The sequence below is a fragment of the Stegostoma tigrinum genome, chromosome 4, assembly GCF_030684315.1.
Source record: "Stegostoma tigrinum isolate sSteTig4 chromosome 4, sSteTig4.hap1, whole genome shotgun sequence".
In the NCBI taxonomy this organism is placed as follows: domain Eukaryota; kingdom Metazoa; phylum Chordata; class Chondrichthyes; order Orectolobiformes; family Stegostomatidae; genus Stegostoma; species Stegostoma tigrinum.
This window is the reverse complement of record NC_081357.1, coordinates 121,828,511-121,854,979: the sequence shown is the minus strand read 5'-3', so window position 1 is coordinate 121,854,979 and position 26,469 is coordinate 121,828,511. Positions and strand designations below refer to the sequence as shown.

The window sequence follows — 26,469 nt, the reverse complement described above, 5'->3', positions numbered from 1 at the left end:
GTTTTTGACTACTAAACTATTGAAATGCACATAGAAATGCTAGAGTGATTTGTAACAGGATTGATCTCAAAAATGTTACGCTGGTTTGACCTCTTGAACAGGATTAATCTTATGGAGTGAGGACATGGGCTTACTATGTTTATGGAGGACAAATTGGATAGGGAAAAGTGGTTAATATTTCTTCTGCATGGAACACCTAAAAAGACTGGCTCCCATGTGATAAGCATCTAAGCTAGCTAATTTGTTTAAGCAGTGTGTGGTGAAATGAAGTGAAGAAAATGAGTATAAACTGGGAACGTCTTTATAATCTCATCTGTTAGGATGTCACATGATATTTCACACCACTTGCTAATGCTGAGTGACCCAGATGCATTCTGGAGTAGAAGGAATGATGCCCCTATATAAATATAAATATGAATATAAACTTTGTTAAATTTAACTTGTTGAAGTACAATGTTATAACATTATACCTGTGTAGAAGGTCCAAATTTCATTTGAGTTAATAATTAAAATAAAGACTTTCAACTTCTCTGAGTGAGATAACTGATTTCAGGAACGGACTTGTTGGCGTATGGAGACAGGGCAGATGTGCAATTGGGGCTATTATTCATGTATGATATACAGACTAACAGATTAATTGGTCTTGAATGACCTGTTTCTGCATTTCACTTACTGTTGACTTTTACTGCAGTGGTAATGTGGTGTGAATACTTCCAAGACCTTTCAATTTATTTTGTGCAGGACTACATGCTGATTCATTCTTTAGAAGACTCTTTCTTCTAAGAGGGTCGTCATAAATATTGAGAAAAGTATCTGATCAAAGTTAATCCCTCTTATCCTTCTTATTACTGTTTGAGGTTTGATCATTAATATTTATTTCTTCTGTTGCTTGGGCATAATAAACAGGGAGGTGAACGCTTGATGATATCATCACTAGGCGGTTAAATCTGAGACCCAAGTAATGTTCTGGGGACCCAGTTTCGAATCCTGCTACGGCAAATAGTGAAATTTGAATTCAATAAAAATGTGGAATTAACACTCTAATGATGACCGTGAATCCATTGCTGATTGTCAGAAAAACTTATCTGGTTCACTAATGTCCTTTAATCGGAGAAACTGCCATCCTTATCGGTCTGGGCTACATGTGACTACAGACCCACAGCAATATGGTTGACTCTTAACTGGGCAATTATGAATAAGCAATGCATGCTTGCCTAGCCTGTGACACCCTTATGCAGTTAGTAAGTGGGAAAAAAAAGTCGCCATTGTCTTATCAGATCTGCTGTCTCGTTAGAGGGACAGCTGGTAGTGGTTTCACTTGAGGGTCACCATGCCTCAGGTGAAGGGAGAAGTTGAGAAGGAGCATCCTTCATGATAACTCCAGCTAGTGAGGGAGTTGAGCTCACACTGTTGGCATGATTCTACATTGCAAACCAGCTGTCCAACCAACTGAGTAATGTTTGAGCATAACCACTTCAGCAATATTTGTTTTTAATTATAAATTGGGAATGGTTTACTGTGGCATATTTAATAGAATTCAACATTCTTGGCAGTTCTAATTTATGTTTATTAACACTGGTCAGCTAATCAGTATCGTAGATCAGGATTACCTCTTCTATCTTTTTTGCATCTATTACTTGCTTTTGAAGACATGAATTAATCTATCAGCATTTTATTGGCTTACCCAAGTGCCTATTTCTGTCAAATTGGGGTACATGTGAGGTCATTTAACAGTGAATAATGGTATTTGCCCAAATCCTTACACTATTTGATATTTTCAGAATCACCACAAAATTATGCATGCAAAAGCCCTGACTTACTTTTACTTACTACTTCGGGTGGTTAGGTGAATTGTATGGTTTCAACTGACACCCAGCTGAGGACTGGAGCAAACATGAAACTTTTCTGTTTTGTGTTGCAAAATGCCATGCCTTTCATCATAAAGAAACTCCAAATGTGTCAAGCTGAGCTAAGTCTTGACAACATCCAAGGTTTATTTTACCCATTGTATCACACAGTTCTTCTGATGTAAACAGTTATGACTGTGATGAGTTTGCTTGGGAACATATTAATCTTAGTAATTTTGAAATAGTCAAAGTTAATTGCTCTGTAAAAGTTTTACCTTTTTATTTTAGGTGCTTGCTTCAAGTTGAAATATCCTGAATTGGCTTTGGCGGTTGAAAGTTGTTTGAAAGGACTACTGCTTTCATTTTGCTGTGATAATTACAGAGATGAGCAGATGCTGCAGAGTTTGATGTCACGCTATTTCACTTCAGGAAGACGACCCCAAATTAATGTGTGTGAGTTTGCAAATCAAGTGTACAATGTAAAGGGCAGGTATGTTTTGAAATTCTCAACTGTTTAATATTTCATGAAGATGTTGTCACGAAAAATGTTTTACAGAGAAGCATTGGGTCAACAATATAAAATTTCCCACATAACATTTGTGCACTTAGAACATGAGCTAGGAACAGAAGGAGGAATTCAGCCCCTTGCTCCACCATTTGACACAACCATGGCTGATCTCATCTCTACCCGAACAGCACTTTCCTACCCATTCTCCATAACTCTTCATCCCTCAACTAATTAAAAATCTATTTATCCTCACCTTCATCCCAGCATCTGCTGCTCTCTGGGATTGAATTTCACAGGCTGACAACACTTCGAGGGAAGTAATTTCTCTTCATCTTGCTTTTAACATAGAACATTACAGCACAGTACAGGCCCTACAGCCCTCAATGTTGTGCCGACCTGTCATACCGATCTGAAGCCCATCTAACCTACACTATTCCATGTACGTCCATATGCTTGTCCAATGACGACTTAAATGTACCTAAAGTTGGTGAATCTACTACAGTTGCAGGCAAAGCGTTCCATTCCCTTACTACTCTCTGAGTAAAGTAACTATCTCTGACATCTGTGCTATATCTTTCACCCCTCAATTTAAACCTATGCCCCCTCGTGCTCGCCGTCACCATCCTAGGAAAAAAGCTCTCCCTATCTAACCCTCTGATTATTTTATATGTTTCAATTAAGTCACCTCTCAACCTTCTTCTCTCTAATGAAAGCAGCCTCAAGTCCCTCAGCCTTTCCTCGCAAGACCTTCCCTCCATACCAGGCAACATCCTAGTAAATCTCCTCTGCACCCTCTCCAAAGCTTCTACATCCTTCTTATAATACGGTGACCAGAACTGTACACAATACTCCAAGTGCGGCCACACCAGAGTTTTGTACAGCTGCAGCATAACCTCTTGGTTCCGGAACTCAGTCCCTCTATTAATAAAAGCTGAAACACTGTATGCCTTCTTAACAGCCCTGTCAACCTGGGTGGCAACTTTCAAGGATGTGTGTACATGGACACCGAGATCTCTCTGCTCATCTACACTGCTAAGAATCTTACCATTAGCCCAGTACTTTGCCTTCCGGTTACTCCTACCAAAGTGCATCACCTCACACTTGTCCGCATTAAACTCCATTTGCCACCTCTCAGCCCAGCTCTGCAGCTTATCTATGTCTCTCTGCAACCTACAGCATCCTTCGTCACTATCCACAACTCCATCGACCTTAGTGTTGTCTGCAAATTTACTAACCCATCCTTCTACGCCCTCATCCAGGTCATTTATAAAAATGACAAACAGCAGTGGACCCAACACCGACCCTTACGGTACACCACTAGTAACTGGTCTCCAGGATGAACATTTCCCATCAACTACCACCCTCTGTCTTCTTTCAGCAAGCCAATTTCCGATCCAAACTGCTATATCTCCCACAATTCCATTCCTCCGCATTTTGTACAATAGCCTATTGTGGGGAACCTTATCAAACACCTTGCTGAAATGCATATACACCACATCAACCGGTTTACTCTCATCTACCTGTTTGGTCATCTTCTCAAAGAACTTTTTTTTTATTTTTTTACAAGTCCACACTGCCCCTTAAAGCATCCCACCCAGGCCCATCTCCCTATTATCCACCCCTGAACACTGTAGGCAATTTAACATGGCCAATCCACCCAGCCTGTACATCTTTGGACTGTGGGAGGAAACCGGAGCACTCGGAGGAAACCCACGCAGACACAGGGAGAATGTGCAAAAATCCCGCACAGACAGTTACCCGAGGCTGGAATTGAACCTGGGTCCCTGGCGCTGTGAGGCAGCAGTGCTAACCACCGAGCCACCATGTCACCCCTTTTAAAACTGCTGCCCCTAAAAATGCTACACTGCTCCACATAAGGAAATATCCTATGTCTACTTTGTCAAACCCGTTTAGCGTCTTGTACACCTGTAGTAGATTCCTCTCATTCTTCTCAATTTCCAGAGATTATAGCCATAAACCGCTCAATCTCTCATCGTGAAACAAACCTGTCATCTCTGGAATCAAATCTAGTGAATCTCCTTTGAATAGCCTTTCGTACAGCAACATCCCTCTTTAAGTAAGGGGACCAAATTTCTATGCAATACTCCAGGTATGGTCTCTCCAATATCTTGTACAGTTGCAGCCACACTTCCCTACTTTTTCATTCTACTCACTTAGCAGTAAATGACAAAATTCCATTTGCCTTCCTTATCAACAGCTATACTTGCACATGTCTATTTCTGTCACTGGGGTTTTCTTTTGAAAAAGACCATGTCTCATGGTTTAATGCATTGTACAATAACTGTTGCTAGTCACGTTTGAGCCTCTGTTACAAGTTTCAAAATAAGTGATTATGCCGTAACAGGTACGTCATCTGTCTATTAAAGTGTTAGCCACATAGATGAGTTTGCAGGAAAATGGGACTATGTACCCCAGTCCTCTTGTTAATACAATTCAGATAGGTGGATATGTATTAATATTGTGAATTTTTTGTAACATTCTTAGAATGAATGCAAATAACTTGTTTTGATTAGTCAAAAACTACATTGTTGTTTTTCATAGAGGGCAGAATTTTATTGCTGACCTAATCTGTAGGATTTGTTATTCTTTATTCTTTCCAGTCACTGATTTTGAATATTTATTGTGGCGATAGTACTGAGTTAATTATGAATTTGTATTTTCCTCCCTGAAGAGCTGTTCATCATCCAGATTTCCCAACAGTTCTTGATGCCTTGGAAATAAGTAATCCAGTGGTGGCAAACTGTCTAATTGACATGAGAGGTGTGGAAAGAATCCTGTTAATCAGTGTAAGTTCATCTTTTGCAGTTTTCTTTCTGTAGAATTTCACATGTGGCTGTGGTTGTTTAAAAGGTTGAAATTGATCGGATTGATTTTGCATAAAGGAGCATATTGAATCTCAGCTACTTATGTTGTTTAAAAGCCTGTTTCATCCTTCCCTTTCATAAAAGCTTATTGGCCATGCCTGATCATAAGAGTGTCCCTGATTTACGAATATCCAACTTACAAGCATGATCCCAGACAGAGGTGTATTAATGTTAGTTTTAAAAATATGACTTACAAATGTTTCCATCCTTAGGAATTGTTATCTTCTATTGCCCTCGTTGTGATTTGACTTGTGTACAAATCTACTTGTGAACAGACTCAAAAATGGAATCTGTTCGCAACCCAGGGACTATCTGTATCATTCCCTAAGTCCTTTGTTTAGGTCTCCTTCATCATAAGTTGTAGAAACCTTATAGTAATTAGTTCAAGCTTAGTGCTCCATAGTTTCATGTTTTCTGTCCCCTCTTTCATGAATAGTGTTATTACATTTACTGGCTTACTATCTGCTAGAACTATTCTATCATCAGTCGATTTTGGACAATTGTAACCAACTTTCTTTTTTGATGAATTTGCCCTCTACCAGAACCAGACTTCCTTTTCATTTGTTCGAAGTTTGGAATTAATACATCGATTAGAAATGTATCATGAAATAAGTTGCATAAAATCTTATTTGTTCTGAATTTTAAAAATATATTTCTGCTTGTATATGCCACTTTTAGATACTATGATTTCATTACTTAGTGACAGTTGGTTTCACTGCTATCAATAATCTGGCTCACTGCTATTTGGAACTGTATTATAGTATATGGAATATTAACTCACTAGTCAAATCTGGTTGAGATGTATGATGATTATTACAGTAGCAGAAGCTAATATACACAACAGATTATTTCATCGCTCTTCATAGGACAGTGAGTAGGCATGTACTAGAATTTGTCTCGAGCAAACCGTTTAGACTAAATTAATTCTATCAGGACACTAAATGTACACTGTTTCATTTCTAGAGTAACAGCAGAGCTCGTGAAATTATGCAGCAGCAAAGACCACCTGCAAACTGCAGAGAAGCCTTTACTGCAGCAGGTGACCAGGTCTTTCCCAACCGCTACTACTCTTCAGAAACAGACAGGGCAAGATATTTGGGTGGTGATGTGGAATCAGAAATCAGGTTTGTAAATCTCTGTGTGGTAGTGTTGCAACTTCTCAGAAATATGAAGGATTGAGCAATAGGTCTTTAATGATTAAGAGAACAAAGAGCAATACGGCAGAGGAACAGGCCCCATGGCCCTCCAAGCCTGTGCCATCACATTTGCCCTTCCATATTAAAACTGCCTTCTCTTACAGGACCCATATCCCTCTATTCCCTTCCTATTCATGTACTCGCCCAGTTGCTTCTTGAATGCCTCTATTGTGTCTGCTTCCACCACCACCTCTGGCAGCGCATTCCAGCCACTGACCTTTTATGTGAAAAACATACCTCTCACATCTCTTTCCAACTTACCCCCTCACCCTTTGAATCTGTGTCCACTAGTAATTGGTTACTCCACCTGGGAAAAAGCCTCACACTTTCCACTTTACCGATGCCATTCACAATCTTATAAACTTCCATCAAGTCACCCCTCAATTTCCTGCATTCAAGTGAAAACAAACTCAGTTAATCTAACCTTTTATCCTAATTAAAATCACCCATACCAGTCAACATCCTGGTGGACTTTTTCTGTAGCCTGGCCAAAGCATCCACATCGTTCTGGTGGTGTGATTAGAACTGTACGAAATACTTTGGCAAATAGGTCCTGCACGTCCTTTATCCCCTCTCCCTCCATACCTTACCACTTTAGGGGTGGTAATGATCTAATGATATTATCACTGCACTGTTCATCCAGAGACGCTGGTATTGCTCTAGAGACATGGGTTTGAATTCTGCTATGACAGATGGTGAAATTAGAGTTCATTAACTAACTGCAATTAAGAGTCAAATGATGACCATGAACCCATTTGTCAATTGTTGGAAAGACCCATCTTGTTCACGAATCTCTTTTATGGAAAAAACTGCCATCCTCACCTGGCCTGGCCTACATATGACTCCAAGACCATAACAATGTGGTTGACACTTACCCATCCTTTGGGCAGTTAGGGATCGGTAATAGTTGCTGGCCTGGCCAGTGATGCCCACATCCTGTCAATTAAAGATAAAGAAAAACTTTCCCTCCCTTCCTTCACCTTAGTCTTCCCTTCAGTCTTTGTACAGTTATGATTTCAAGTTGTTAGGTGATGAGTATGTCAATATTTGAGTGAAGATGGCATAACAAATGAGGAAGCTAAAATGAATACAATGTTCCACAACCTAAAAAATTTGTAATGATAATTTTGTGAAACGTTGGAGTATGAAGAATTGGGTAGTGCTGTTTTCAGTATGTTAGTATTGCAACTGAAGACGGTTGCAGCAGAGATGCCCATGCAATGGTATAGTTGTGGTCAACACAGCCTAGAACCGAGGCAGATATTGAACATATAATGGTAACTGAAGTGTGACTTGTTCGTGCTTAACTAGTCCTTTACTAGTGCTCGTACTGTCTTCCCCTCTTGCTGTCATTCTCAGAAGTGGTGCTAAATATGAATTCATCTGAGTACATCTAGGGTCCCTGGCCAATCGTTACTTTACGGGGAATTTGATAGAATGGGACAACTCTTCATTACCCTGAACCATTGAATGAAATTTCACATTCTTTGCCAAGGATGGTAAATGAAAATCAAAGCTGGAAATAGTGTTGCCTGCCAAACACCCTGCACCGACCCTCGGGAGTGGCCGTGCAGGTTTGAGGAAACTCTGCTGAGGAGACCTACTGTATAGAGCTGCTGAGGAGAGGAAGCTCTGCTTCATTGACTCCAGCCTTCGTGCCCATCTCATGGAATCCTGGATCCCTCAGCATGTGGAGCACAAATTGTTTCCTCAGAACTTCTGGCAGTGCCATCTTTTGAGACTCTTCAAAATGACACCAGGCACCTCCTAAAATTAGGGTTTAAAATGAGAGATAACAAAGTGTGGAGCTGGATGAACACAGCAGGCCAAGCAGCATCTTAGGAGCACAAAAGCTGACATTTCAAGCCTAGACTCCTCTTCAGAAAAGGGGGAAGGGGAGACGATTTTGAAATAAGTAGGGAGAGAGGGAGAGGCAGACCGAAGGTGGATAGAGGAGAAGATAGGTGGAGAGGAGAGTATGGGTGGGGAGGGAGGGAGGGTATAGGTCAGCCTGGGGAGGACAGACAGGTCAAGGGGGCGGGATGAGGTTAGTAGGGAGGAAATGGAGGTGCAGCTTGAGGTGGGAGGAGGGGATAGGTGAGAGGAAGAACAGGTTAGGGAGGCGGGGATGAGCTGGGATGGTTCTGGGATGCAGAGGGGGGAGGGGAGATTTTGAAGTTTGTGAAGTCCACATTGATACCATTGGGCTGCAGGGTTCCCAGCAGAACATGAGTTGCTGTTCCTGCAACCTACCGGTGGCATCATTATGGCACTGCAGGAGGCCCAGGATGGACATGTCGTCTCAGGAATGGGAGGGGCAGTTGAAATGGTTTGCGACTGGGAGGTGCAGTTGTTTATTGCAAACTGAGCGTAGGTGTTCTGCAAAGCGGTCCCCAAGCTCCGCTTGGTTTCCCCAATGTTGACGAAGGGCATGCAGTATACCACATTGGCGGATGTGCAAGTGAACATCTGTTTGATATGGAAGGTCATTTTGGGGTCTGGGATGGGGGTGAGGGAGGAGGTGTGGGAACAAGTGTAGCACTTCCTGCGCTTGCGGGGAAAGTGCTGGCGGTGTTGGAGTTGGAGGGGAGTGTGGAGCGGACAAGGGAGTCGCGGAGAGAGTGGTCTCGCCGGAAGGCAGACAAGGGTGGAGTTGGAAAACGTCTTTAGTGATGGGGTCGAACTGTAGATGACAGCAGTGTTGGAGGATGATGCGTTGTATCCGGAGTTTGATGGGGTGGTGTGTGAGGACTAGGGGGATTCTCTTTTGGCAGTTTTTGCAGGGGCGGGGTGTGAGGGATGAGATGCGACAAATGCAGGAGACATGGTCGAGGGTGTTCTCGACCACTGCTGGGGGTGGGGGGAGAACGTTGCGGTCCTTGAAGAACGAGGACATCTGGGATGTATGGGACTGGAATGCCTCATCCTGGGAGCAGCTGCAGCGGAGGTGAAGGAATTGGGAATAGGGGATGGAATTTTTGCAGGAAAGTGGGTGGGAGGAGGTGTGTTCCAGGTAGCTGTGGGAGTCGGTGGGCTTGAAATGGACATCAGTTTCTCGTTGGTTGCCTGAGATGGAGACAGAAAGGTCCAGGAAGGTGAGGGATGTGTTGGAGATGGTCCAGGTGAACTTAAGGTTGGAGTGGAAGGTGTTGGTGAAGTGGATGAACTGTTCGAGCTCCTCTTGGGAGCAAGAGACGGTGCCAATACAAGTCATCAATGTAACGGAGGAAGACTTGGGGTTTAGGGCCTGTGTAGGTGCGGAAGAGGGACTGTTCCACATAACCTACAAAGAGGCAGGTATAGCTTGGGCCCATGCGGGTACCCATGGCCACCCCCTTTGTCTGTAGGAAGTGGGAGGAATCGAAACAGAAGTTGTTGAGGGTGAGGACGAGTTCAGCTAGCTGGATGAGGGTGTCGGTGGAGTGGGACTGGTCGGGCCTGCGGGACAGGAAGAAGCGGAGGGTCTTTAGGCCGTCTGCATGGGGAATGCAGGTGTATAGGTTCAAAATGAGTTTCTCATCATATGAGATAACCGAGGTGAAGGGCTGGATGAACACAGCAGGCCAAGCAGCATCAGAGGAGCAGGAAAGCTGATGTTTCGGGCTTAGACCCTTCTTCAAAAATGAGGGAGGGGAAGGGTATTCTGAAATAAATAGGAAGAGAGTGGGAGATGGACAGAAGATGGATAAATGATAAGATAAGTAGAGAGGAGACAGACGGGTAGGTTCAAAGACCTTTCTCAAAAGAGCGGCGTGTTAATTACACATCTTGTACTGCTTTTTGACCGCTTTATGTACAACCAGCCTGGCTTGAATGAGGAAAACTGTCATATTAGAAATAAAGTTTGATGGGATGAATTCACACTTCTCTAACAAACATTGAGTTTTGATATTTCTTTTATTAAATGTTAAAACAGAAAAATTGGTTGGCTGAAATGCTATTGCCCTTTTGTTGATGATCCATCGTTAATCAAAAACAGATGTGAAATCACTGGCTGTGCATGTCTATATTTCAGTATTTGCTTGAGATTTGGGAGGCTTTGGACCTCAAATTTTCCATGATCCTTTGGTTTGTAGTGGCCATTTTAATGATCTGTTTGTGTTCAGGAGTTGCAGTATTCACTGAAAGTTCATAATATACTGGAACATGCCTTTAAATGAGAACATTTATATCTTGTAGTATAGCATGTGAGTGTAGCTGAGAAAAGGCAAAATGTCAAATTTATGTTAACTATCATTTGTTTTCCAGAAATATGCTTTGATCACTGAAGTTTTTTCTATATTACAGTCAGCTGGAAATGGAAGTGAGCAACAAAATGGCCAAGTTGTCACATTTTCAGCAACGATTGCAGTCAATAGTAGAAGAAATTCGGACTAATGAGACTCAGATGAAAATGAAACAAATGCAAAAGAGGAAAATCCAGGTTTGTAACTAAAATTTAGAACCAAATCATTTGACGTTCTTCTAGATGAAAAGGAAAATGACCTTGAATATTATTTTTTCATTTTTATTGGTTTAGGAAAATATGACAAAGATAAAGCTAGAAATTTCAGATTTGGAGAATGTGGATGAGCCACAGTCTGTGGACATCTCCACATTGGTGAGTGTCTTGACCCTTTTTGAATTAGTTTAGGCTTGTGCGTTACGTTTTGAAATAGTGCGCTAAATGAACGTTGGTGATTTGAGATTGCATGAAGATAAATCATTCGTAAAAGTTCGGATGAGAACTGATTCCCTTATAATCGCTGTTAATTTTCCTCATCTTTGAAACAACAAAACGTAGGAAGAAGAAGTGCAAGATATCTGGCACAGAATTGTGTCTGACAGGAATAAGCTAGAAGAGGCCAGAAAAGATATGGATGAACACCGAAAGATAGTGAATGAGGCTGAACAAAGGTACAAAGAAGTGAAGGAAAAGATCAATTTAATAGCTGAAGGAGCTGATCCAATTAAGGTGCAAATTGATTGTGTACAGCTTTTCAACTTTTCTTCACTTGTTACAGAATTATTCAGTATTAAAATTACCTGCATTTCTCCAAAACAGGATGAGCTAAATAAGATCGATACAGAAGTTGGAAAATGTAAACATCATAAAAGGCATTATGAAGAGAAAAGAAAGGAGCACTTGGAAGGAATAGATAAGTTAAAAGAGAGCCTGGAAAGTAAAGAAAAGGTTTTGGAGGTATACACAGATTTTTCATTCTGTGAGTGATCACTTGTTAAACATCAGAACTGTTGTACAAGGAAAGTCATCGTGTTATGAAAGTATTAACATAAATTTTGCATCCTTATTTTGATTTGACTTATTCTTAAATACTTAATTTTTTTAAACTCTTTTATCCATTGTTTTACTGTAATGAATATTTTAAATTATTTTTTCTTGAATAGTTTTTGACATACTTCAGTCAAATTTTTAAGTTGTATAAAAGAACACATAACGCCGGATCATGGCTAATTTGATTGTGGTCCAACTCCACTTTCCTGTTTGCCCTCCATAAACCTCCACTTTAATGACGATCTTAAGCCTATCTGACTCAGCCTTGACTATGTTTAGGACTCAACTTTCACTGCTGTCTGGAGAAGACCATTTCAGATTACACAAAGTACACTACCATAAGACCATAAGACATAGGAGTGGAAGTAAGGCCATTCAGCTCATGGAGTCCACTCCGCGAATTAAATCATGGCTGATGGGCATTTCAACTCCACTTCCCTGCACTCTCATCTTGATTCCTTGTGAGATCAAGAATTTGTCAATCTCTGCCTTGAAGGCATCTAACGTCCCGGCCTCCACGCGCTCCGTGGCAATAAATTCCACAAGCCCACCACTCTCTGGCTGAAGAAATGTCTCCTCATTTCCGTTTTAAATTTATCCCCTCTAATTTTAAGGCTGTGCCCATGGGTCCTAGTCTCCCTGCCTAACGGAAACAACTTCCCAGCCTCCACCCTTTCTAAGCCATACATTATCTTGTAAGTTTCTATTAGAACTCCCCTCAACCTTCTAAACTCTAATGAATACAATCCCCGGATCTTTAGCCGTTCATCATACGTTAAACCTACCATTCCAGGTCTGTGTGAATCTCCGCTGGACACGCTCCAGGGCCAGTATGTCCTTCCTGAGGTGTAGGGCCCAAAATTGGACACAGTATTCTAAATGGGGCCTAACTAGAGCTTTATAAAGCTTCAGAAGCACATCACTGCTTTTATATTCCAACCCTCTTGAGATAGACGACAACATTACATTCGCTTTCTTAATCCCGGACTCTACCTGCGAGTTAACCTTTAGAGAATCCTGGACCAACGCCCCCAGATCCCTTTGCACTTTTGCTTTATGAATTTTCTCACCGTTTAGAAGATAGTCCGTGCTTGTATTCTTTTTTCCAAAGTGCAAAACCTCGCATTTGTTTACGTTGAATTTCATCAGCCATTTCCTGGACCACTCTCCTAAACTGTCTAAACCTTTCTGCAGCTTCCCCACCTCCTCAGTACTACCTGCCTGTCCACCTATCTTCGTATCATCGGCAAACTTCACCAGAGTTCCCCCAATCCCTTCATCCAGATCATTAATATACAAAGTGAACAGCTGCGGCCCCAACACTGAACCGCGTGGGACACCACTTGTCACCAGTTGCCATGCTGAAAAAGAGCCTTTTATCCCAACTCCTTGCTTTCTTTCAGACAGCCAATCCTCAATCCAAGCTAGTAGCTCACCTCGAACACCATGGGCCCTCACCTTGCTCAGCAGCCTCCCGTGAGGCACCTTATCAAAGGCCTTTTGGAAGTCTAGACAGATAACATCCACTGGGTTTCCCTGGTCTAACATACTTGTTACCTCTTCAAAGAATTCTAACAGGTTTCTCAGGCACGACCTCCCCTTACTAAATCCATGCTGACTTGTTCTTATCTGACCCTGCACTTCCAGGAATTTAGAAGTCTCATCCTTAACAATGGATTCTAGAATTTTACCAGCAATCGAGGTTAGGTTAATCGGCCTATAATTTTCCATCTTTTGCCTTAATCCTTTCTTAAACAAGGGGGTTACAACAGCAATTTTCCAGTCATCTGGGACTTTCCCTGACTCCAGTGACTTTTGAAAGATCACAACCAAAGCCTCTGCTATTTCCTCAGCCACCTCCCTCAGAACTCTAGGATGTAGCCCATCGGGGCCAGGAGATTTATCAATTTTTAGACCTTTTAGCTTTTCTAGCACTTTCACTTTTGTAATGCCTGCCATACTCAACTCTGCCCCCTGACTCTCCCTAATTGTTGGCATACTACTCATGTCTTCCACTGTGAAGACTGACGCAATGTACTTATGAAGTTCTTCAGCTATTTCTTTATCTCCCATCACTAGCCTTCAGGCATCAATTCAGAGTGGCCCATTGTCTACTTCTGCCTCTCATTTGTTTCTTATGTATTGAAAGAAGCTTTTACTATAATTTCTAATATTACTAGCTAGCCTACCTTCATATTTGATCCTCTCATTCCTTATTTCTCTCTTTGTTATCCTCTGTTTGTTTTTGTAGCCTTCCCAATCTTCTGATTTCCCAGTGCTCTTGGCCACTTTATAGGCTGTCTCTTTTTCTTTGATACATTTCCTGACTTCCTTTGTCAGCCATGGCAGTCTAATCCCACCCCGGGTAATCTTTCTTTTCTTTCGGATGAACCTCTGTACCGTGTCCTCAATTACACCCAGAAACTCCTGCCATTGTTGCTCTACTGTCTTCCCCGCTAGGCTCTGCTTCTGGTCGATTTTCGTCAATTCCTCTCTCATGCCCCTGTAATTACCTTTATTTAACTGGAACACCATTACATCCGATTTTGCCTTCTCTCTTTCAAACTGCAGACTGAACTCTCCCATATTATGATCGCTGCCTCCTAAGTGTTCCCTTACTTTAAGGTCTTTTATAAAGTCTGGCTCATTACATTAGCACTCAGTCCAGAATAGCCTGCTCCCTTGTAGGCTCCATCGCGAGCTGTTCCAAAAAGCCACCCTGCAAACATTCCATGAATTTCCTTTCTTTGCATCCACTGGCAACATTATTCACCCCGTCCACCTGCATATTGAAGTCCCCCATGATCACCGTGACCTTGCCTTTCTGACATGCCCTACCTATTTCCCAGTGCATCTTGCGCCCCTGGTCCTGATCACTGTTAGGAGGTCTGTACATAACTCCCATTGTAGTTTTTTTGCCTTTGTCGTTCCTCAACTCCACCCACACAGACTCCACATCCTCTGACCCTATGTCATTCAGTGCTGTAGATTTAATGTCATTCTGAGCTAACAAGGCAATCCCACCCCCTCTGCCCACATCCCTGTCTTTTCAATATGTTATGAATCTTTGGATGTTTAACTGCCAGTCCTGTGCTCCCTGCAATCATGTCTCTGTGATGCCTACCACATCATAATCATTCGAGAGGATTTGTGCTGTTATTTCATCCACTTTGTTGCGAATACTACGAGCATTTAGATAAAGTGTCTTAATGCTAGCTTTCTTATCATTATTAGAGATATTGGAAATCCTAAGTCGTCTTAAACTATCCTTCCTTTTTGCTGTATTCCTAGTCTGCCTCAAGCTTAAATCCACCTGTACACATACTATCCTGATCGTTATCTTTCCATTTAACTCCATACTCCCTGTCACTTTCACTTTCCCTTCCCCGACTCAGAAGTTTAAAGTCCTACTGACCACCCTATTTATCCTTTTTGCTAGAACACTGGTTCCAGATCGGTTCAGGTGGAGACCGTCCCAACGGTACATATCCACCCCCTGGTTCCAAAACTGATGCCAATGTCCCGTGAAATGGAATCCCTCTTTCCCACATCAATCCCTTAGCCACGTGTTTACTTCCCTAACTTTCTTTTCCCTGTGCCAATTGGCACGTGGCTCGGGCAGTAATCCGGAGATTATGACCCTTGAGGACCTGTACTTCAATTTCTTTCCTAGTGCTTGATAATCCCTGAACAGGTCCTCTACCCTCGCTTTGCCGATGTTGTTAGTCCCAACATGGACCACAACAACTGGATCCTCCCCCTCCCGCTCCAATATCCTTTCAACCCGGTCGGAGATGTCCTGTACCCTGGCACCGGGCAGGCAACACACCATGCGGGACTCCTGATCCGGCTTGCATAGGATACAATCTGTCCCCCTAATTATAGAATCCCCTATAACAACTACCTGTCTTTTTGCTCCCTCCTCTTGAATGACCTTCTGCACCATGGTGCCAATGTCAGCTGGCTCATCCTGTCCACAGTCCTTTCCCTCATCCGTACAGGGAGCAAGAATCTCATACCTGTTGGCCAAGGTCAAGGGCTGAGGCTCCTGCACTCCTGAACTCTGAATCCCCCTACCTGCCACACTTACAGTCACACCCTGTTGTCCCTGAACACTTCTTGCATTTGAATTACTTAATCTACTGGCTGTGACTGCCTCCTGAAACAAAGTGTCCAGGTAACTCTTCCCCCCTCCTGGATGTGCCGCAGAATTTGAAGCTCAGATTCCAGATCATTTATTCTGATCTGGAGTTCTTCCAGCAACCAACACTTGCTGCGGATGTGGTCGCTGCCGTTCACAATGGGATCAGCCAGCTCCCACATCATACAGCTACAGCACATCACCTGTCCAGCCATTACTACTTATTTAGTTAACTTTCACAATTTATGTATGAAATGATTTCTAGTACTTCTCTGCTACTGTCTTTTTCAATTAAGCAATTAAACTTTTAATCAATTGCACAATACACAAGAAATATAAATTGAAAAGCCTTACCTTAACGCATGAGAGTCCTTCGTGGTTAGAGCTCCCACTCCTTCTGCTGCTGGAACAGGAGTGGAGGGCTGAAGCCGACCCTGTCTTCAGATATTTTAAACAGTTGGGGTTTTATTTAATTTTTAACTTACCATAACCTAAAGATTCTGAGCATGCAACTTACTGTGGAGCTTGTGTTGGCCAAACTCAGATTGAAGTTTGACCCCGTCACTATCCCGTGATGTGTGACCTATTGTATCCTGAAAACAGAGGAGAAAGTGCTGAAATAAAATCAGTCACGTTGTATTTTGCAATATTTTGATACACTTTCAATTCAAAATGGTGTCTCAAAACACGCAGATTCTATGGAAGGACTTCTTTCTCTATAATTTGAGGTTTGAATTATATTTTTAAATTAGTCTTTTGTTAATAACATTAAGCTGATATTGCGACTAATTTAAAAATAAAATTCAAACCTCACTGATTTTGATGAAAATCAATTACTCTTCCGTCCAATTGATTTATACATTTGCATTATTTCATGAGATACTCAACCAACCCAAACCAGTTTAAATTCTAGCTATTTGCAATGTATTCTGCTGTTTCAACTGTTTTAACTGTTTACCTGAGAGTGGACCCTAAAGATGGATGAAAAGATGACGTGCTAATGCAATAACTAAATGACTGTTGTGGTACTGCAAAAGTTATTGAAATGTCCAGCCTGTGAAATATACTCATATCTCAGAATTCCATTTTATCTATTTCAAGTTTTGGTGTTACCTTTGCTCTGCTTTCGAGGCTGCTTTGTTTCAACAGCAACTCTCCACCGGATTTGGTCCTAAAGACGTTATGCTGACATTTTGATATTTTCTCCCTATAGGTATCCTATTGTCTTGTTTCTGATTTTACAATGACTCCTACTGAGTCAATCAAAATCAGGAGTGAGAATTATCCAAGATAGATAATACAAAATAGCCATTGGTTAGAATGTACTGCTTTCTCAACACAACTGTTTAAGTGGGGCTGTCAGATTTCTGCTGGGATTTTTTTAAAAATAGGATACGTTACAAGCACAGGGTTTGTGATTTGCAGTAACACTCTAAGCTTAGTCAGGACTCTGGAGAGCAATTGCATAAATGTTTATAGCGCAGAAGGAGACTTTCAGTATATTACATGTCCACCAGCTCTTTGTTTCAGCGATCAAATTAATTTAGCTGCCATACTGTGGTCTAACAGCCTTAAATCATGATCAGAGATGATGGGAACTGATGAAGGGTCTAGGCCCGAAACGTCAGCTTTCCTTGCCCCTCTGATGCTGCTGGGCCTGCTGTGTTCATCCAGCCTCACACTTTGTAGCCTTTAATCATTCCTGCTGCAAGTATTTTTCCAATTGCACTTTTAAGAAGCAGTGGCCTCTGCCTCATGTTGTGACAAACAGTTTCTTGATGTCACAGCTCTGTTTCAAAAAATAATTTTCTCCAAACAACAATCTGCTATCATTAGCTGTCTAATAGAGGAATTATCAAAATTCACTGTGAAACTCATTGAGATTTTTAAAAAATGTTTGATTCTTTTGGCTATTTAAATGTCAGAGAGTGGACAGTATTTGAATAGAAAGTGCTAGTTAGCATGGTGCCGCTGAGTTTACAATTGTATCCAGAAATTGCTCAACCGAGAAGGAAATGAGAGGTTTGAATTTGTATGTTGCACTCACAACTATACAAAAACTTAAGTTTCTCTCCTTACAAACTTGCATAGGTGTATAGATGGTGCATCTGGTAGTTGGGATGAGATTATGATGTAGAGTGCCCTATTTAGCTTCCTCAGCTCTTTATCATTTTGTTTATTCCAGGAAAATATTGCTAAAGCCAAACAAATTTATGCAGAGCGATTGGAGGTCGCCAGAACTCCCAAAAGTATTGATGTGGAAATCAATCGACTGAGAGAAAGGATCAGCACAGAACAAGAGCGCCATGGGAGCAAGGAAGAAATTACAAGGTGTTTATTCTAATTCTAATGAGCATAACAAATGAAAAATCGCTTTTTTTTTCATTTTTAGAACCATTTCTTTCTTTGAAGACCTTTGCAGACTTTGGATGTTGCAAAGTACTTAATAGCCAGTGAATTACTTTTGCAGTGTAGTCAAAATAGTAATTTATAGAAACGCCACAATTTGCACTCAGCAAGATTCCACAAACAAGAATAAAATTATATACCTTTTAGTTATGTTGTTTGGAAGATTGATGTATGTGGAACATGCTCTTTTTTTGTTACCACGATGCTGAGTCAGAAGAGATTGAATTGAGGGAGACCATAGAATTTAAAAGGGAAGGTAAAGGATTTCCTTTGAATAAAATCGTTTTCTTTAAAAGTCACATCAGTATCAACATTGCAACATTTTTATCTGAAATCTATTTTCTCACAGGTCTGTACTGCTTGGCTGCTGCAATATTGGGCTTTGTTGCTGCACCACTGTTGTTATTAATCACCTTTGGATAATTTCCCTCAATTTTTTTTTTTCTTTTCACCTATCTAAATTGTCTGGGTTCATGTTGCTATTTAAATCTTTTTCAAAATGTTATCGCACTGAAGATGTGTATCCTCGTCAAGTGTTTGTCCAGATTTAAAGTGTTATTTTTCAGCTTCTGTTACCCATTGTCAAACTGCATTTTCACTGCTGTAAGTGTGGACTTTCCCATCTTTTAACCTTTAAGTCAATTTTGGACTCTTGGTTCAGATTACAATAAGACTTCAACTAAAAAAAGGTTGCATTACTGAAAATCATAACTAAGTAAAATAATTTTGTGAAGGATAGATTAGTCAACGTTAAAGCTAGATTTCAGTTACCTTGGGCTTACCTTACCCCAGAAAAATGTCATGGAAGTCTACAGCACAGAAAAGGCCCCATAGCCTGTCAATACTGTATCGGTCAAAAATTAGTACCTAACTATTCTAAATCCCCTAGTTCATTACTTGACCTATAGCCTTGGATGCTTTAGCATCACAAATGCACATCTAAATACTAATTAAAGTCTCATGGGCAAAACATTTTTCCTCATTTCCATATAAATCTCCTGCCCCATACTTTAAATCATTGCCCCCCTGGTCAGTGATCCCACCAACAAGGAGACAAGTCTTTTCCTATTTATACAGCTCACCCTCGCTCCAAGCAAATTGATCATTCTACTCCCCCCCCCCCCGGCAGCACTCCCTGAAGCCTCCTCTGTTCTAAGGAAAGTAACCCCAATCTATCCAGCCAGTCCTCACGGCTAAAACACTCCAGCCCAGGCAACATCCTGATAAATCTCCTCTGTACCCTCCCTTGTGTAATCACGTCCCTTCAATATTGTGAATTGCAGAACTGCACACAATACTCTAGCTGTGGCATAACCAGCATTTTATACACTTCCAATAGGACATCCCTGCTCCTAAATTCTGTGCTTCAGCTAATAAAGACAAGTACCCCATGTGCCTTCCTAACCACTTTATCCACCTGTCCCATTCACTTCTGGGGCTGGTGGTTATAGATATCGATGTGTCTCGTTTCCTTGGTGTTCCTTAGGGTGCTACTATTTATCATATGTGCCTCCGTTGTCCTTACAATGTGCTTCGCCTCTGTCTTATCTGGACAATGTTGTCATATACGTGCAGCTCTGTGCATCCCAGCTGATGTAACTTTCAACATAAAACTAAACATGAAAAGAATACAGTATGCAAGAAAATGTGCAATGCTTTTATTTTGACCAGGCTCCATCTAGTGACAGAAATTGGCCATTTGGTCAGACATCAGCTGAGGTCCCACTACTGCCTGTACTGATATACATCTGCACTAGGTAGAGCCCAGGACTTAAATGTGAATTGAAAATTGTTGCCAGCAGAAGAGGCAGCCCAGAGGCAAAGGTTGGAGCAGAGGTCGAAAGGTAAGGCCAGGCAGCAGAGTCCAAGGGAGCATGGGAAGGATGATTCCAGTGAGTTAGAGGTAGGGGCAAACCCAGAGTTTTTGGTGTTGGGGAAGTGTTGGCTGCGGGTGGTGTTTGTGCCAAGTATCAGGGTGGCGAGCAATACCAGGAGCCAAGGGTGGCAACATTAAGGGCACTGTATTGAGAGCAAGACACACTGAGGAAAGGTCACATTAACATAATAGGTCTTTGGCAAATGTCATTAAAGTGAAACTGATAAAGATAAATGGATATCATGACATTTCTTTAATGGTGTTGAAGTGATACAACATGAAGTTATTGTGGTTAGTGAGAATACTGGGAATAAATATTGGCACATACCTCAGAATTTAAGTTAGTCACAATAGGCACAAAATTGTGATACTTAAAATCATTCATGTCACACAAGTACCACGCAGTGACTATCTGTTTTTTAAAAATATATGCATTGGTGGGATATGGGTGTTGCTGGCTAGCCAGCATTTATTGCCTGTCCTTAGTTGCCCTTGAGAAGGCAATGGTGGGCTGTCTTCTTGAACTGTTGCAGTCCACCTGTGGTGGGTTGACCCACAGTGCCATTAGAGAGGCAATTCCAGCAAAAACCTCCAACAGGAGAGAATTTAACCATCTCCTCTTGATATTTTTGGCATTCAGTGACTTATTAGTTGATGAATCCTCCAGTATCAATATCCTGCAGGATATCATTGACCAGAAACTGATCTAGATTAGAAATGGAAGTACTGTGGCTATAAGAGCAGGTCAGTGGCTAGGAAATCTGAGGCAAGGAACTCATTACCTGACTCAGATGCCTATCTGCTGTTTACAAGGCACAAATCAGGAATGTGATGGAATACTGTCCACTTACCTTGTTGGAGTTTCAGTCATCAACAGTCAAGAAGCTTGATACCATTCAGGACAAACAGAATCATTTGATTGGCATCCCTTGCACTGCCACTGCAACCTCTATCATTTGCAAGGACAAGAATGGCAAATATATCAGAACCTGTGAGGTTCCCCTCCAAGAATACACCATCTATCTTACAAATATATCACTATTCCTTCATCCTTACTAGTCAAATTCCTGGAACTTCTTTGCCAACAGCCTTTTCTCCTGTGGACTGCAGTGGCTCAAGAAGAATGCTTACTACAACTTTCTCCAAGGCAATTGGTGATGGGCAATAAATGCTAGCATAGTCGGAGGTGCCCACATCCTGTGAATGAAGTAACAAATAAATGTCTCTTCACTCTGAAACACTGCTCGTGATTCTCCAGTTGACTGGGGCCTTCTCTCTCGCTGTGGTCTGTTGAGCTTAGTCAGTTTTGATGCAATGTTTCTACATCAGTGGTGTTTAAGACTTACTTATCATTCTTGGGGTACCAGTACCTTACCATATTAGGCTATAGTTTTTCATAGTTAATACGATTGGTTCAAATTGATGTCTTTATCCATACATTGTATCCTTCCCTGCCCGCATGTACACATTCATCCTGTTTATTATAACAAGTCAGCAAAATTTGCTGTCTAAAAGTCACACATGGCTGGCAAGAGTATCATTTCTATGATTGTGGTTTGACCATCATATTGTCTGTCTTTTGAATTGCAAATGTCAACCGACATCCTTTCAGTCTCTTGCAGTGCGACATAATGAATTTCTTCATACAGGCATGACAATTAAATGTAAGGTGTATGACTTGAATAAAGTACAATGCAATGATACACATAGTGTAATTATTCGCTAACATTATCAAAATTCTTCTTAAAAAACACCTTTTAATTCTTGAACTCTACAAGCAACCACAGCTTATATGACCTTTATTGTAACAGAATTTCTGGTGAAGCGTTTTTGCCCACATTTGTTAATTTTAGCAAGTATCCTGCTCAGGCAAGATTTGACCCAGATATATTTCCTTTCGAAGTCAATGTAAAGTAACATAAATAATGTGACATCTTTTAAAGCAAAATTAACAGTCATTAATTGCTACTTTGCCTTAACCCTGCAATTTCTTACAGGCAGACAATTGCAAAGTTATTCATCAGAGTAAACCAACACTGAGATTAAAATCTTAGACGGCTATGTTAGATAAATTTTCAGAATAGCATAAAGCCAGAATCCCAAAGTTTCCTTATGATGATTAAATGACATGGTTTCCTTTTGTAGTTTTTATTTGATAAGTTGTAAAACACTGATATAGCTAAGTACATTTAGTATTACAGTTTTCAATGTGCAGATAATATATAAAGTTCGAGGTGCCTTTAGTATAAGTTTGGTATTGGGTAAATTTTTATATTGGTGTTTACGTTATTTAACTACTTCTTCCAACTGCCCCCGTCCCCTTTCCAGCAGACGCAAATGTAAACAAAATCTCTAAATCTGCTTCCTTCAGTCTAAAGCTGATGCTTATCCAATAGGACATTATATAACTGTAGTTCATTGATATCAATTGCACCTTTGCATCAGCCAGTCAAGCTCAAGTTCTATTCCAGAGGCCTGAGTTCATTATCTAGGTTGATTTTCACTGCAGTACTGAGGTAATTCTGCATTGATACAGGTGGTGTCTCTGAAATACTAAAATCTAAGCTCCATCTTCCTCCTCGGGTGGACAGTTTGAAGAACAATCGCGTAGAGTCATTGAGACATACGACATGGAAATAGACCTTTCGGCCTAACTCGTCCAGGCTGACCAGATACCCCATATAAACCTAGTCCCATTTGCCAGCATTTGCCTCATATCCCTCTATATCCTTCCTATTCATATATGCAACCAGATGCCTTCTAAATATTAGTCGTACCAGCTTCCACCACTACTTCTGTCAGTTTGTTCCATACATGCGCCACCTTCTGTGTAAACCAGTCACCTCCGGGCCCTTTTTATATCTTTCCCCTCACCTTAAACCTATGCTGTCTAGTTTTGAACTCACACATCCCGAGGCAAAGACCATACCTATTTTCCCTATCCATGTCCCCCATGATGTTATAAACCTCTAAGATCACCCATCTGCCTCCAACGCTCCAGGGAAAATAGCCCAAGCCTATTCAGCATTTCCCTATAGCGTACATCTCGGTTTCAAGCTAATATTAATTTCTGAACCAATGAGAGCAGATTGTCTGGTCATTGTTTCATTGCTGTTTTCAGATATTTTCATGTGCAGTGTGGTTGGCACAAAATCCAGATATTACAACAAGAGCTTATGGATATGGGGCACAAACTATACAATTGCATAGCTGTCAATATTTGATATTGGTGACCTCCTGGGGGGGGTAGTTTGTATGGCTAAGCTTTTTTAAAGAGAACATGGTGGACAAGTCTCAAAATGTCAGCAAGGCCTATGACCAAGTTACCTAAGTGTTAGGGATTTGAGTCAGGGAAAATGATTGAAAAATTGCAGAAGCAGAGGAATGTGTTCTGCAGAATTTTAGGTAATAAAATAATAATTCAGACTGATGATCATATTTAAGAGCCAGAGCTTAAATCAAATCTAAAATTAATGTTGACAAATATTCACAAGTCTGTGTTTTGAATTTTAAGTTGCAGTGACTTTTAATTGCAAGAAGATTTTTGGCCAGTTTTGTACATTCATGAGTGTAAATCACAAATCCAACTTGCATAGATTGATATGCTTTCTGTGTTCTGATTTCTGTTCAAGTAAACTTATATTCTTGAGAGTTCATGTTTTGCTTGTATTGATTAAATTTTTCATTGTTATTTTGAATAGGCAGTACTTTGATGTTTTGGAAACATACAAGAATGTCAAAAGCCAGGTCAAAAACCTGAAGAAGTTCATGCAGTTGCTTGATAAAATAATGGAGGAAAGGCATAAGGCATATAAAATATTCAGGAGGTAATTTATTAAATTGATTTGGTTTTAATTGTTTTACATGTGTGTTTCATTCCTCAATGAGCAGTCTGTTCATTTATGCTGTTCCAGTGAAGGCAACAGGATGATACTTAACCTATAGCACGGCTGAGTAGTTTCTTCATCTGAATTGACAGTTCTGCGCAAACATATTACCAAGGCATATTATCCACCTATCTTTATGGTGCTTGTGGGGATCCAAGGAAACTGAGGACTAAAACTGAAATTGTGTGTAGTACATGCACCTAATGCACTTACTTCATAACAATTCCTAGTTTTACTCGACAATCCTAAAGAGGTGCACTGTACAAGAATTACGTACCTTTGAAGGCTTAGGGCTGTGCTAGTTTTGGTAGTACCACATTTAAAACAACATTTCCAGAATTTGCCTTAAAAAAATCTGGAAATGTATTACAAGTCTTCCAGCATTTGTACAGAGAAAAGAATGATCAGCATTTCTGAAGCAGGATCTAGACCCAAAGTATCAGCTTTCCTGCTCCACTGATGCTGCTTGGTCTGATGTGTTCATCCAGCTCTAGACCTTGTTATCTCGGATCAGCATTTTCACATTTAAAGCTATTTATTTCCACTGTTGGCATTCTTATTTCTTAGTTGTCATGCTAACAGTGGGGTATTTGAGTTGAAGTGTTTTATTGTCGTTTTGCACTGCACATTTTGTATTAGTTTCTTGTTTTGGGAACACACGAGCAGAAGTAGACCATACAATAGACAATAGGTGCAGGAGTAGGCCATTCGGCCCTTTGGGCCAGCACCACCATTCATTATGATCATGGCTGATTGTCCACAATCAGTATCCTGTTCCTGCCTTATCCCCGTAACCCTTGATTCCACTATCTTTAAGAGCTCTATCCATCTCTTTCTTGAAAGTATCCAGAGAGTTGGCCTCCACTGCCTTCTGGGGCAGACCATTCCATATATCCACCACTCTCTGGGTGAAGAAGGTTTTCCTCATCTCTGTTCTAATGGCCTACCCCTTATTTTTAAACTGTGTCCTCTGGTTCTGGACTCACCCATCAGCGGAAACATGCTTCCTGCCTCCTGAGTGTCCAATCCCTTAATAATCTTTTACGCCTCAATCAGATCCCCTCTCATCCTTCTAAACTCAAGTGTATACAAGCCCAGTTACTCCAATCTTTCGACATATGATAGTCCGGGAATTGACTTCGTGAACCTACGCTGCACTCCCTCAATAGCAAGAATGTCCTTCCTCAAATTTGGAGACCAAAACTGCACACAATACTCCAGGTGCTGTCTCACCAGGGCCTTGTACTGCTGCAGAAGGACCTCTTTGCTCCTACACTCAATTCCTCTTATTATGAAGGCCAGCATGCCATTAGCTTTCTTCACTGCCTGCTGTACCTGCATGCTTGCTTTCATTGACTGATGTACAAGAACACCTAGATCTCGTTGTACTTACCCTTTACCTAACTTGACTCCATTGAGATAGTAATCTGCCTTCCTGTTCTTGCCACCAAAGTGGATAACCACACAATTATCCACATTAAACTGCATCTGCCATGCATCCGTCCACTCACCTAGCCTGTCCAAGTCACCCTGTATTCTCATAACATCCTCCTCACATTTCACACTGCCACTCAGCTTTGTGTCATCAGCAGATTTGCTCATATTACTTTTAATGCCTTCGTCTATATCATTAATGTATATTGTAAACAGCTGCGGTCCCAGCACCGAACCTTGTGGAACCCCATTGGTCACCGCCTGCCATTCCGAAAGGGACCCGTTTATCACTTCTCTTTGCTTCCTGTTAGCCAGCCAATTTTCAATCCAAGTCAGTATTTTGCCCCCAGTACCACGTGCCCTAGCTTTGTTCACTAATCTCCCATGCGGGACTTTATCAAAGGCTTTCTGAAAGTCTGGTACACTACATCCACTGGTTCTCCCTTGTCCATCTTCATAGATACATCCTCAAAAAATTCCAGAAGATTAGTCAAGCACGGTTTCCCCTTTGTAAATCCATGCTGACTCTGACCTATCTTGTTACTGCTATCCAAATGAGTTGTAATTTCATCTTTTATAATTGACTCCAGCATCTTTCCCACCACTGACGTCAGGCTAACAGTTCCTCATATCCTCACTATTTAGTTAGGTCATGGTTGTTCTGTGTCTTAAGTCCATTTTCTAATTTGATCATACATCCTCTAATATTACCAAAAATCTATCTGTATCCTTTGTGAAAAGTTTAAATGATGTAGTCTCAACAGATATTTTGGGCAGAGTAATCATATGCAACCTGCTCAATGGTAAAAACATTTCACTTTGTTACATATGTGCAGGGTGGTGAAGAAGGCATTTGCCACACTTGCCTTCATTGTTTAGTGCCTTGATTATCGGAGTTGGGACATGATGTTGCAGTTGTACAGGATGTTGGTGAGGCTAGTTACAGAATTCTGTGTTCAATTCTAGTCCCCCGTTATGGGAAAGGTGTTATTGAACTTGAAAGGATAACAG

The 26,469-nt window shown here is 41.1% G+C and overlaps 1 protein-coding gene and 1 long non-coding RNA gene across 6 annotated transcripts in view; one reads left to right on the top strand and one right to left on the bottom strand.

The window, feature by feature from the left end:
• LOC132209555 (uncharacterized) overlaps positions 1-16,381 on the bottom strand; it is a 56,945-nt gene extending 40,564 nt beyond the window's left edge. For both annotated transcript variants that reach the window (XR_009445712.1, XR_009445711.1), the window contains exons 1-2: positions 16,207-16,381; positions 8,041-8,203 (exon numbers count right to left, since the gene is read on the bottom strand). This is a non-coding gene — a long non-coding RNA (uncharacterized LOC132209555). The remainder of the gene's footprint in view (positions 1-8,040; positions 8,204-16,206) is intronic.
• LOC125452657 (structural maintenance of chromosomes protein 6-like) overlaps positions 1-26,469 on the top strand; it is an 81,696-nt gene that overhangs the window by 43,342 nt on the left and 11,885 nt on the right. For all 4 annotated transcript variants that reach the window (XM_059645627.1, XM_059645625.1, XM_059645626.1 and 1 more), the window contains 9 exons: positions 2,136-2,337; positions 5,048-5,162; positions 6,204-6,364; positions 10,724-10,859; positions 10,956-11,036; positions 11,220-11,390; positions 11,481-11,618; positions 18,038-18,183; positions 23,839-23,964. In XM_059645627.1, the coding sequence (XP_059501610.1) occupies positions 2,136-2,337; positions 5,048-5,162; positions 6,204-6,364; positions 10,724-10,859; positions 10,956-11,036; positions 11,220-11,390; positions 11,481-11,618; positions 18,038-18,183; positions 23,839-23,964 (1,276 nt within the window). The remainder of the gene's footprint in view (positions 1-2,135; positions 2,338-5,047; positions 5,163-6,203; positions 6,365-10,723; positions 10,860-10,955; positions 11,037-11,219; positions 11,391-11,480; positions 11,619-18,037; positions 18,184-23,838; positions 23,965-26,469) is intronic.